This window comes from Oncorhynchus keta, chromosome 36, assembly GCF_023373465.1.
Source record: "Oncorhynchus keta strain PuntledgeMale-10-30-2019 chromosome 36, Oket_V2, whole genome shotgun sequence".
Taxonomy (NCBI): domain Eukaryota; kingdom Metazoa; phylum Chordata; class Actinopteri; order Salmoniformes; family Salmonidae; genus Oncorhynchus; species Oncorhynchus keta.
The window spans coordinates 25,808,531-25,822,471 of NC_068456.1; the positions used below are offsets into that span (position 1 = coordinate 25,808,531).

At 41.5% G+C, this 13,941-nt stretch overlaps 1 protein-coding gene across 1 annotated transcript; it reads left to right on the plus strand.

Annotated features, from left to right (window-relative positions):
- Positions 1-70: 70 nt before the first annotated feature.
- Positions 71-13,716, plus strand: LOC118369842 (inorganic pyrophosphatase-like). The gene is made up of 11 exons (XM_035754581.2): positions 71-238; positions 3,251-3,315; positions 6,920-6,973; positions 8,296-8,415; positions 8,843-8,929; positions 9,287-9,413; positions 9,635-9,762; positions 11,370-11,455; positions 12,569-12,644; positions 13,008-13,047; positions 13,366-13,716. The coding sequence occupies exons 1-11, from the start codon at positions 79-81 to the stop codon at positions 13,395-13,397; spliced, it is 975 nt and encodes a 324-aa protein (XP_035610474.2). The 5' UTR covers positions 71-78; the 3' UTR covers positions 13,398-13,716.
- The last annotated feature ends 225 nt before the right edge of the window (positions 13,717-13,941 follow it).

The window sequence follows — 13,941 nt, forward strand, 5'->3', positions numbered from 1 at the left end:
AGTATGCATACGTAATCTTCAACGCGATATGATTATTCGTTATGCGCAGTTGCTGCACTTTCCAAACTCGGACTAGAAATGCGCATGTGCAGTGTAGTTCTGGGTGGACTTCTTTTGAACACTCAAAGTGCACTAACCATCACCGCAGCTTCGGCAAGAAACCAACACAGATTAAATATGAGCTTCACAGTCGAAGAGAGGGGGAACCTCAATACATTGAGCTATCGTTTGTTTTTCAGTAAGTATGCTTCACTTTTTAATGAACATATTAGTTTAGCTTGTTAGCTTGCTATAATCGTGTCCATTGTGGTTCGCCGGTTTGCTACTGGGATCGGGCCCCAACCTCCCACGTGTCACTTTTATTCATTGCTTTCGCATTGGTTTTATACTCCTATCTAATGCTACGTTCAAGTGTAGCTAGATTTCACATATTGTCACCTAGCATCGTGGATTTATAAGTATAGGCGTGTACCATCGCTTGGCCTTTGCCCCACATTGATTGATTTGAGCAGACAAACTAGTAATTGAATGGACCAGTTTTGCCGGTTGGCTGACATATGCTTCTATCGAACTTGCTGTACTTTAACTTGACTTGGTATCAGGATCCAATTAATTCCTATAGTAAGTGTTTATTAAATTAATTCTGCAGATGTGGTATTTCTGATATAAACTAGTGTTGTTGGGATACCACACAAGTTTTTATTTTTATTTATCCGTTATTTTACCAGGTAAGTTGACTGAGAACACGTTCTCATTTGCAGCAACGACCTGGTGAATAGTTACAGGGGAGAGGAGGGGGATGAATGAGCCAATTGTAAACTAAAGTAGCTCTTGAAAACCCAAGTTGGCCAAACTTTCAGCTTCCCTGTCTTGGGTTCTCAGCTGAATGTATCGACCACAGCTGGCTCCTAGCCCTTGATCATGACTATCTGTTCCATACATAACTCAAGTCATTGGACGAAGACATCATCTGTATGGGGAGTTTTGTTAAGAGCCCTGATACTTGGTCTGAACATTGACACGTATAGCTTGCAGTATGGTTTTGGAAGCATACGGACCTTATGAGAAATAATAAATACAAAAACAATAGGTTAAATTTATACACACCTTTTATAGGGTTAGTGTTCCCACATAGCCATATCTCCATGTTACAGCGCATGTTTAATGAAGACAGAGGGACCACCTGTGGTAATTAGCAATCTGCGTCTCCGAACACCTGTGTGTAGATGTAGCATAAAGGAAGAAGGCTGCCAGAAACGTGTTGTCACTGGAAAATACTGTCTGCTGCAACTGTGATAAAGCCGGTTAAAACAATGTACAATAAGTGTATTTTTAGTCTTTTGAAATTATTTTGATGCGATATGAAAGTAAAGCGTTGGAGAGTCGGGGCATTGCCCTTGGGCGGCAGACAGCTTCGTGAAATTACTGTATATGGTTAACATTACCATCTGTTGAAAGGGCTACCACACCAGCAATTTAGAGAATTCCGTTTATAAACGGTGTGGGTTACGCCCAGTTTCTAAGATGAGGCTTCAAGAGCTGTCAAAGGTGTTTCTCATTTAACCAGTTAGGCTGAATGTATCCTTGTTCATATTGAATGATGCAGCAGTTTTTCATATTTGTTGCATACAGTGCAGCCTTTGTGATTGAGCCCTGATGTCTATTACTCTGGGGGTGGCATTATGAATACATGTTATTAATGTGTAAGAGAGGTTGATTACATTTACACCAGAGCCCTTCGTGGGCATGAATTTTAAGCCTGAGCATTACATATGCCGACAACATTCAGGCCCGAAATCAGAAATAACTTCCTCCATTAATAAATCCATTAGCTGCTCCTCTCTCTGTCACTCGCTCCCTGTGCACAGGCAGCTTGCTCTGCATGCACTCCGGTCATGGCAGCTCTGACTCGGTGAGTAAGTAAAGGAAAGGGGGATACCTAGTCAGTTGTACAACTGAAATGTGTCTTCTGCATTTAACCCAACCCCTCTGAATCAGAGTGGTGCGGGGGGGCTGCCTTAATCGACAACCACGTCTTCAGCGCCCGGGGACCGGTGGGTTAACTGCCTTGCTCAGGGGCAGAATACAACAGATTTTTACCATGTCAGCTCGGGGATTCGATCTAGCAACCTTTCGGTTACTGGCCCAACGCTCTAACCACTAGGCTACCAGCCCAAGTGGAGCCGTTGCTATGGATGGCCATTTATGTTGACATTCGACAGTGGGTGGACGGGCGGCCATCTTTGTGGTAAAGTTATTTTTAAATTAAATTGAAATGTTAAACTATGCAGAAATCGTGCCGCCATTTTGTGGTTGCCAAAATAATAATAGTTTACCTAATTTCAGTTTGTGACAAAACATGAGAGTATATATTGTAGAGAATCATTGTACCATGTACACTGCTGTGAAATATATTGTAATGAAACAGGCAGGGAGCAGGTCGACCTTCTAGCCCGAGGTCCGGCACGCTATCGACTTGTGCCGCAAAAGCATGCTCGTGCGGCAGAGTCGATTTCCGCGCTTATAAACCCAGGGTCGTTACACTACTCCCTTTCAAAGAGCGCGTCCTCGCGCCAGCTTGCGACTCTACGTCTTACAGGAACATGCACAGTCCAAGTACACGCACTGTCGTGGATGCAAGGTCCGATCCCTTCTGACACCAATGTAATGAAAAAGGCAGGGAGCAGGTCTCGAACCCTCGACCCGAGGTCCGGCGCGTTATCGACTGTGCCACAAAAGCATGGAAGCATGGAAGAAGTGGTCTGAAAGTGACTGGATCTCAATACCAAAACATTCAGGAGATAGAGGTGCTCAAAGTTGACCCATTTTGCATAGCCCACCATGAGTACATTCATGTCTTCATCACTGGAAAAGATAAACGGTTGAGATTTGACATCATTGAAAAGTTAAAAACAGGATTGCCAAACTATTTTTTCACTTTTTTTTCAAGAAATTATAAAATAGTTTGACAACTCTGTTTTTAAGCATTTCAATTATATAAACCTCAACCGTTTATCTTTTTCAGTGAAGAAGACGTGAATGCACTCATGGTGGGGTATGCAAAATGGGTCAACTTTGAGCACCTCTATCTCCTGAATGTTTTGGTATTGAGATCCAGTCACTTTCAGACCACTTCTTCCATGGGCAAACATGTATAGACATGTTTTTGTTTAAATCAAAAGGGATGCAGTCAAAGTGATTGAATTCATATAGATTCATTTACTTGTATGTTATTGTCTGTTCTCTGTAGAAAATTCTGATGGAAAGTATGTCTCCCCATTCCATGACATACCCATGTACGCTGATGAGAGCCAGGTAAAGTATGTCACCTTTACCCTGTAGAACACCCCATTACACAATAACACACACTGAATGTAGATGGGATATCTATTCAACTGTTTCTTTATAGGAAGACACCCACTAAGTTTAACTTTTGATTCCATGGTAAAAACCTTGTGGTCAGAATAGCTTTAATGTATTATGTGTGTGGGAGAGTAGGAGTAGCACTAGCAAGGTCATAGTCTGTTTGTCAAAGCAATGGTCTTTACCCCTCCAACACTGAACTCTTCAATCATTATGCAGTTTCTGGATTTCCTGTTATCTTATCTCACTGGAATAATATATCCCAGTTGGATGGCCTTTCGTTTCCTCCAACTCATCCATAGTCATAAATACATTATAACTGGGTATATTGATATTATGATACACTACCGGTCAAATGTTTTAGAACACCTACTCATTCAAGGGTTTTTCTTAATTCTTCTTATTTTCTACATTGTAGAATAATGGTAAAGACATCAAAACTATGAAATAACACATATGTAAACATGTAGTAACCAAAAAAATCTAAATGTATTTTATATTTGAGATTCTTCAAATAGCCCCCCTTTGCCTTGATGACAGCTTTATACACTCTTGGCATTCTCTCAACCAGCTTCATTATGTAGTCACCTGGAATGCATTTCAATTAACTGGTGTGCCTTCTTAAAAGTTAATTTGTGGAATTTCTTTCCTTCTTAATGCATTTGAGTCAATCAGTTGTGTTGTGACAATGTAAGGGGTATACAGAAGTCCATACTAAGAACAGCTCAAATAAGCAAAGAGAAACGACAGTCCATCATTACTTTAAGACATGAAGGTCAGTCAATATGGAAAATGTCAAGAACTTTGAACATTTCAAGTGCAGTCGCAAAAACCATCAAGCGCCATCGTGAAACTGGCTCTCGTGAGGACCACCACGGGAATGGAAGAACAAGAGTTAGTTCATTAGATTTACCAGCCTCAGAAATTGCAGTCCAAATAAATGCTTCACGGAGTTCAAGAAACAAACGCATCTCAATATCAACTGTTCAGAGGAGACTGTGTGAATCAGGCCTTCATGGTCAAATTGCTGCAAAGAAACCACTACTAAAGGAAACTAAAAATAAGAAGAGACTTGCTTGGGCCAAGAAACATGAGCAATGGACATTGGACCGGTGGAAATTTGTCCTTTGATCTGGAGTCCAAATTGGAGATCTTTGGTTCCAACCGCCGTGTCTTTGTGAGAAGAGTAGGTGAACGGATAATCACTACATGTGTGGTTCCCACCGTGAAGCTCGGAGGAGGAGGTGTGATGGTGCTTTGCTGGTGACACTGTATGTGATTTATTTAGAATTCAAGGCACATTTAACCAGCATGGCTACCACAGCATTCTGCAGCGATACGCCATCCCATCTGGTTTGCACATAGTCCCACTATCATTTTTTTTCAACAGGACAATGACCCACCACACCTCCAGGCTGTGTAAGGGCTATTTGACCAAGAAGGAGAGTGATGGAGTGCTGCATCAGATGACCTGGCCTCCACGATCCCCTGACCTCAACCCAATTGAGATGGTTTGGGATGAGTTGGACTGCAGAATGAAGGAAAAGCAGCCAACGAGTGCTCAGCATTTGTGGGAACTTCTTCATAACTGTAAAAGCATTCCAGGTGAAGCTGGTTGAGAGAATGCCAAGATTGTGCAACGCTGTCATCAAGGCAAAGGGTGGCTATTTGAATAATCTCAAATATAACATATTTAGATTTGTTTAACACTTTTTTTTGGATCCTACATGATTCCATATGTGTTATTTCATAGTTTTAATGTCTTCACTATTATTCTGCAATGTAGAAAATAGTAAAAATAAAGAAACACTTGAATGAGGTGTTCTAAAGCTTTTGACAGGTACTGTGTATATACTTTTGTGTATATAAATATATTACACAAAAGTATATCTTTTTGTGTATATATAATGTAATATATAATATAATAATATATGCCATTTGGCAGACGCTTTTATCCAAAGCAACTTACAGTCCTGTGTGCATACATTCTACGTATGGGTGGTCCCGGGAATCGAACCCACTACCCTGGCGTTACAAGCGCCATGCTCTACCAACTGAGCTACAGAAGGATGTATGTATGTATGTATGTATGTATGTATGTATGTATGTATGTATGTATGTATGTATGTATGTATGTATGTATGTATGTATGTATGTATGTATGTATGTATGTATGTATGTATGTATGTATGTATGTATGTATGTATATTAGATACATACATACATACATACATACATACATACATACATACATACATACATACATACATACATACATATATGTGTGGGGGTTTGAACTTGCAACCTTCCGGTTACTAGTTAAGAATTTGTTCTTAACTGACTTGCCTAGTTAAGTAAAGGTAAAAAGAAAAATGTATATGTGAATAACCCGTTCAAATGAGTGGATTCGGCTATTTCAGCCACACCGTTGCTGACAGGTGTATAAAATCGAGCACACAGCTATGCAAACTCCATAGGAAATAATTTGCTTTAGAATGTTCCTTACTGAAGAGCTCAGTGACTTTCAACATGGCACCGTCATAGGATGCCACCTTTACAACAAGTCATTTAGTCTAATTTTTGCCCTGCTAGAGCTGCCCCGGTCAACTGTAAGTGCTGTAATTGTGAAATGGAAACGTCTAGGAGCAACAATGGCTCAGATACAAAGTGGTAGGACACACAAGCTCACAGAACGGGACTGCCAAGTGCTGAAGTGCATTAAAATCACCTGTTCTCGTTTGCAACACTCACTACCGAGTTCCAACGTCAGCACAATAACTATTTGTCGGGAGATTCATGAAATGGGTTTCCATGGACGAGCAATCCCACACAAGCCCAAGATCACCATGCGCAATGCCAAGCATCGGCTGGAGTGGTGTAAAGCTCGCAGCCATTGAACTCTGGAGCAGTGGAAACGCGTTCTCTGGAGTGATGAATCACGCTGCACAATCTGGCAGTCCAAAGGACGAGTCTGGGTTTGGTCAGATGCCATAAGAACGCTACCTGCCCGAATGCATAGTGCCAACTAAAGTTTGGTGGAGAAGGAATAATGGTCTGGGGCTGTTTTTCATGGTTTGGCCCCTTAGTTCCAGTGAAGGGAAATCTTAATGCTACAGCATACAATGACATTCTAGACGATTCTGTGCTTCCAACTTTGTGGCAACATTTTGGGGAAGGCCCTTTCCTGTTTCAGCATGACAATGCGCCCATGCACAAAGCGAGGTCCATACAGAAATGGTTTGTTGAAATCTGTTTAGAAGAACTTAACTGGCCTGCACAGAGCCCTGACCTAAACCACATCAAACTCCTTTGGGATGAATTGGAACTGTGAGCCAGGCCTAATCGCCCATCTTTGGTGCCCGGCCTCTAATGCTCTTGTGGCTGAATGGAAGCAAGTCCCTGCAGAAATGTTCTAACATCTGGTGGAAAGCCTTCCCAGAAGAGTGGAGGCTGTTCTAGCAACAAAGGGGGGACCAACTGATTTTGGAATGGGATGTAGTGTGTGACACAGGCATACAAAAAAAGCAGAATGATTTATTGCTTTCTTCTCTTTCAGAACATTTTCCACGTGGTTGTTGAAGTACCAAGATGGACCAACTCAAAGATGGAGGTAGGTTCACCTTGATTGATTTAATGAGCCAGTTTTTAAAAATACACAGTATGTGAAAAACGTGACTGGCATACCATAATAGTCAGTGGCATATTTCCATGTGCAGGGTGCAGAAACAACCTTGTTGTGTGTACTAGGGTTGGGCTCAATTCGAATTGAATGCAATCAATTCAGGAAGTGATTTGAATTTTAAATTTAGATTTAAAAAAAAAACTTTTACAACTTTTTTGTTTATTGTGGAGTCGTTGAAAATAAATGCCCTTTTTTCAATTAGAATGATTGTTTACTTCCTGATTTGACTGCCTTAATTTCGAATTGAGCCTAACTCTGGTGTGTACGTTGTGCTCTTGGCCATGCGGAGATCCTTCTCCTGCTAACGTTACCTTTACAGTAACATACCAGGTCTTAGTCTATAAGCCTAATATAATAATGCAAACCTACTTACCTGTATCAATTTGTCACTAATCAGAACAACTCAGCCTTTATTTAGCCAGATTAGTCTGGCTTTTACGATCTCGGGCCGGTTTCCTGGATCCCGATTAGGCCTTGTCCATTAGCTTTTTAGTTAATTCAATAGAGATTCTCCATTGAGCATGCGTTTGAAAAATCCTCGACTAAGCTTAATTTTTGTCTGGGAATCTGGACCCTGGCTAGTCAAGAGGTAAGCATAATAAGGCATAACATTTATTTCATAAAGAGCTTTATACATCAGCCGTCATAATGTGCCGTCCAACTACCTCATCCCCATACTGTATTTATTTATTTATCTTGCTCCTTTGCACCCCAGTATCTCTACTTGCACATTCATCTTCTGCACATCTACAATTCCAGTGTTTATTTGCTATATTGTAATTACTTCGCCACTATGGCCTATTTATTGCCTTACCTCCATTACCTACCTCATTTGCACACACTGTATATAGACTTTTCTACTGCATTATTGACTGTATGTTTGTTTATTCCATGTGTAACTCTGTGTTGTATGTGTGAAACTGCTTTGCTTTATCTTGGCCAGGTTGCAGTTGTAAATGAGAACTTGTTCTCAAATACCCTACCAGGTTAAATAAAGGTGAAATAAAATAAATAAAATGTGTTTTACAGATACCCAGCCTAAAAGAGAGCAAGCAATGCAGAGGTAGAAACACAGTCTAGAAGGCAGGGACCTGGGAAGAAACCTAGAGAGGAACCAGGCTCCGAGGGGTGGCCAGTCTTATTCTGGCTGTACTGGGTGGAGATTTAAGAGTACGTGTGTCCATTAGGGACAGATTGTTTCTCAAGACGATGGAAGCACATTTAATAATGTTTGGCTTTGCTACTTCCAGATTGCGACCAAAGATCCCCTGAATCCGATCAAGCAGGATGTGAAGAAGGGGAACTTGCGTTATGTCGCCAACGTTTTCCCCCACAAAGGCTACATCTGGAACTATGGAGCAATACCTCAGGTCAGACAGTCACTAACCTGCCACCAGACAGTCACTAACCTGCCACCAGACAGTCACTAACCTGCCACCAGACAGTCACTAACCTGCCACCAGACAGTCACTAACCTGCCACCAGACAGTCACTAACCTGCCACCAGACAGTCACTAACCTGCCACCAGACAGTCACTAACCTGCCACCAGACAGTCACTAACCTGCCACCAGACAGTCACTAACCTGCCACCAGACAGTCACTAACCTGCCACCAGACAGTCACTAACCTGCCACCAAGCTACATATGGTCTGACAATGTAGACTACGCTATCCCTGTCTAACTGAATTCATTGATCACCTAGAACTGAGTTGGCATTGATTACCTATTTCTCTGTAGTGATATGAACTAAGTATCTCAATCTTTTTTTGACAGTGATATTTCTCTTTCTTGATAGACATGGGAGGACCCCGGGCACAAAGATGGAGACACTGGCTGCTGTGGTGACAACGACCCAATTGACGTCTGTGAAATCGGTACCAAGGTACAGCACTTGTTCTTTATCCTACAACCATTAAACCTTTAGAGCTGATCTGGTTTATTCCATTCACTCTCTGACATTCTTACTTGCTTCAGGTTTCATTTAAAGCAGCTTTTTGTCACCAAAGAAAAAGTAAAAAAAAGTTGAGAAGTATGTTGGTAACAATTTGGCTGTTCTGTTACTACATCAGCTGTCTGTAGTGAATTTATGGTGTGAGCTTCATGTGTGGGTGTCTGATGAAATTAACTTTCCTCAGGCATGTGACCTGTATTTGACATACTATCATTGAAATGTACCTATCCCCATACCAATATCCTACTTCTCTATGTTGTACTGATCACATCCCTGTCTCCTCTCCAGGTGTGTTCGCGTGGTGAAGTGATCAAGGTGAAGGTACTGGGGGTTTTGGCCATGATCGACGAGGGGGAGACTGACTGGAAAGTCATGGCCATCAACGTGGAGGACCCTGAAGCTAAGGACCTGAACGGTAAGCACCGGAGGAGCTGGATGTGGGCTAAACTGACAATCCCTAATACAACAGGCCATTCCTTAATGCTGCTCATTGGTCCAGTCACTGATAGTAGTAGTACTAGAATATGATTGCTCAAGTAAAGAATGCAATGATTGAACTATTGTTTTCCCAGGTGTGTGTCTATTCTTATTGCCACAGTCATCCTCTCACCGGTCTCCTTATCCTGTGTACCTCAGACATCAGTGACATCCAGAGGCTGAAGCCAGGTTACTTGGAGGCCACGGTGGACTGGTTCAGGAGGTACAAGGTACCAGACGGGAAACCAGAGAACCAGTTTGCCTTCAACGGAGCGTTCAAAGACAAGGTATCCATCTTGTATTCCCTACTGTTAGGTTCTCATTTTTACTAAATAACTCACGGACACTAGAAAAGCTTAACCAAGTTTAATTCTTCCCAAAGGGTCGATACGGCTGTAATTCTGACACAGACATGGCTTCCCCTGTGGTAGTATTCATACCCCACTTTGGGTGGAGTCTCCTCCTTATCTCTAAACATTGCATCATTATTGCTGAGTAGGGAGCTACGTCATATGAGTCTTCAGAGGATTCTCCCCTTATCAGTTCTGCCACATGCAATCATTTCCCTGCACTCAACACATTCCAAGCTTAGTTGCACACACTATGTACCTTCCTCCTACAACCCTTAACTTCTGGTGTAGACCCTCTAAACCTCAGCACTCCATCAGTGACATGAATAGGTATATTTCCTATTCTCAGAACCCAACAATACAGTGTCAGCCCTGTCTGAGGCAGAGTGGTCCATGTTGCTGTTTCATTAAGCACGGTATTGCCAGAGCCTCGTGTTCCAGTATCTTCGTCCACACTCATCAAGATCGTTTTCATTCTGTTTCCTTTGTAGCACATCATTTGCACCACACATCTAAAACAGCTTTTTCAATCTAGGTACATGGATAGCAGTTTAGCCTGTATGCCAGTCTGTTTCTGCATTAGCCATCGTGTTGTTATGCCTTCGTAGCCTTGTAGCAATGCAGTGTTGTTGAATGCCGAAATAGTGTGGTACCCAGGCTAGATTGCATTGGCCAAATAGAGGGCTGACATTTCAAATCAAATCAAAGTTTATTTGTTACGTGCGCCGAATACAACAGGTTCACAGTGAAATGCTTACTTACAGGCTCTAACCAATAGTGCAAAAAAAAAAGGGTTTAGGTGAATAATCGGTAGGTAAATAAATAAAACAACAGTAAAAAGACAGGCTATATACAGTAGCGAGGCTATAAAAGTAGTGAGGCTACATACAGACACCGGTTAGTCAGGCTGATTGAGGTAGTATGTACATGTAGATATGGTTAAAGTGACTATGCATATATGATGAACAGAGAGTAGCACTAGCGTTGCAAGACCCACAAGGTGATACACACTCCCTCACGACGCCAGGACAGCGGAGTCAATCACCACCTTCCGGAGACACCTGAAACCCCACCTCTTTAAGGAATACCTAGGATAGGATAAAGTAATCCTTCTCACCCCCCTTAAAAGATTTAGATGCACTATTGTAAAGTGGCTGTTCCACTGGATGTCATAAGGTGAATGCACCAATTTGTAAGTCGCTCTGGATAAGAGCGTCTGCTAAATGACTTAAATGTAAATGTAAATGTGATATTATCCTGTTGCAACATAGTGTGCCCCTGTGTTCAGTGAAGTTCAATAGTAACTAGTAAGGAAATTGGGTTTAAAGTGATCGGCTCAGCATAATACAGAAATACGAAGGGTTGGTTTCCTTGACCCAGATTCAGCCTAGTCCGGGACTAAAACACTCACAATTGAGATTCTCCATTGAGTTTGCATTTTAGTCAGGGACTAGGCTTAGTCTGTGTCCAGGAAACTTCCCCCAAACTGTATGTTTCCTTACCCTGACAACAGCCTCTGCTCGACCTGTATGTTTCCCTTTCAGGACTTTGCCATTGAGACAATAAAGAGCACCCATGGCTTCTGGAATGCACTTATCTCTGAAAAGACCAATGCTGGAGGACTCAACTGGTGAGGAGAGAACACAATGTACAATCCTTTTAAAGTACAGTACCTCTAAAACTGGTGTTTATTACAGTCCCATCATTTTAATATCATTACTGTGAAGTAATTCTTAAAGGCCCCATCTGTAATTCTAATATGATTTGATTTGACTCCCTGCCGCTTAATTTGTGAAATTTGATTTGACTTCTGTTTGAGTACAGCAACAAGCAAAAACTTGTTTGAATCTGTGTTGGTCAATTTCTTCAACAGATGATGGGGCGGCAGTGTAGCCTAGTGGTTAGAGTGTTGGACTAGTAATCAGAAGGTTGCGAGTTCAAACCCCCGAGCTGACAAGGTACAAATCTGTCGTTCTGCCCCTGAACAGGCAGTTAACCCACCCAGGCCGTGATTGAAAATAAGAATATGTTCTTAACTGACTTGCCTGGTCAAAAAGGTAATAAAAAAAAAAAAATTAAAAAATGATCAGGTCTATATAATTATCAAACATACATTAGTAATGGAAAGGAAACACAGATTCTTTAAGTATTAAAATTCTCCTTTAGTAATACAATTGTGGGCAGAAGTTGATACAGAATACGGTATATGGTAGCTCTCCCCAGGTTCTACAAAATGTCTAAATGTCCTCCTTGTGAGTTTCCCTGGCAACAACATTAAAAAAAAAAAAAAATCTAACCTCCCCCTGACAGCAGCAACCATCTTGTCAGCAATTAAAAGCTCAGAAGTGTTTGACCGAAACTTGACCTTTCATCACAAGTATAGTTCACAAGGTGAACGAGTCCAAGCATCTTCTGACAGGTGGCTGTTTTCATCAGGCCTGCGGCAGCCTTGTGTTCTCGGGACACCAGTCATATTCTCAGAACCTCAGACAGCCAGGTGGGGCCCAGACAGGAGGAGTATGTATGAACGTAGGCAGTTTCTGCCTTCTGATAGTGTGAAGGGCACAACACTCAAAACAGGTGTTGATACACACACAGAGGTCTCCTAGAAGAGGAGACCGTACAGTTTATCATAACAATTTATTAACCCTTTAAAAGGTATGAGGCCTTGGTTTAACCCCTTCATCTGAATACAGTATTAGTGTTAATTCATATCTGACTGATGTTTCCTCCCATCCTGCAGTAAAAACACGTGCGTGTCGGCGGAAGACAGCCCCTTCTGCTGCTCTACGGACGAGGCCAAGGCTGTCGTAGGCAGGGTCAGTACTTCCTGCTTCTTTATGACTGTTCTAGAACTTCAGGGTCAGCTCAGAACTGTCTCCTTTTATATGCTGTGCTCTTAATTGCGGCGGTCAGTACTGCGGTTAGTACTACGGTCAGTAGCTATTCAAATAAAATAGAGCAATTCAAGGATGAAACTCGCTTCTGTTGATGGGGTCAGCACTTCAAATCAAAGTGAGCAATTCAAAGTGCATTGCAGGGTTTGTAATATTCTACACATACATGCTTCCTACAAACCTCTGGTGTTGTCAAACATGTCTGGCATACATCTTTACACTTTGCTCAGTCAGACCATCCAATTATGTATTTGTTAATGCTTGTATTTTTTATTTATTTTTTAGACAAGCCCTTGTGGAACTGAAGATCATATCCCCTGCTCAGGTAAGTCTCTTAAAATAATTTTTACCTTAAGATTGTGAAAAGTAAGTCCCTCCCTGCCTTGACTATCAGATGGTTAATTGACGTATTGTAAAAATCCCACTTTTATGACCAACCTGGAAGGATTGCAAAGGTTGTGTACACATATTTTCTTTTAGGACAGTCAATTCCATTGCTATTCAGGAAGTAAGCTAAGATTCCAATTACATTTTTCATCAGTGGGGATAATTGGAATTTCAGTTTACTGCCTGAATTGAAATGGAATTGACCCTGTACACATCTAATGTCATTTTTTTTTTTTTTTTGCTTTTCTATTTCCAGTGGATAAATGGTTCTACTATGAGAAGAAGTAACTTTGCAAAGGAGACTCAACGGACCAGAAGTGTCTCATCTGTTTAGCTAGCATACTTGAAGATAATAGTCCATGGTTGTGGGTGTGGCTGAGAAAAAATAGACTCTTCTCCACACTCGGAAGATGAGAGGAGATAGAAGGACAAAGAGTAATGAAATCATGTCTTAGGAAATACATTTTCCCTGTTATTTAACGAAGGTCTCATTGGAGATGTGCTGTCCAACAGCTGGCACTGGTAGTGTGCTAGCTATAGCTACTCATGCACTGTATGCCAGGATCATCTCAATCGCCTTTTATTAAAGCTTTTTCTGTTGAAAAAATGTCTGATCATTTTGTTTAATTTCAATATTTTATTTGGGTCTTTGTTGACAACATTTTGTAGAAAGTTCTACTCTTATTACCCAGCTGACATATGTAGATGAGGGTTGATTTGGTTACACTTTGCTAGAACAGTCGCATGCTGTACTGATTTTGAAATACACAATACTGCCATCTAGCGGCAATTTTCCATAACAGCGGCTCTCGGAATTATGTAATTCCCTGTA

What these genes read in the sequence shown, in the direction of transcription:
- LOC118369842 (XM_035754581.2), top strand. Translation starts at nt 79, where the DNA reads ATGCGCATGTGCAGTGTAGTTCTGGGTGGACTTCTTTTGAACACTCAA. An exon ending in TCTGTGAAATCGGTACCAAG is followed by an intron (nt 8,930 to 9,286) that starts GTACAGCACTTG and finishes TCTCCTCTCCAG; the next exon opens with GTGTGTTCGCGTGGTGAAGT. An exon ending in AGATCATATCCCCTGCTCAG is followed by an intron (nt 13,048 to 13,365) that starts GTAAGTCTCTTA and finishes TTCTATTTCCAG; the next exon opens with TGGATAAATGGTTCTACTAT.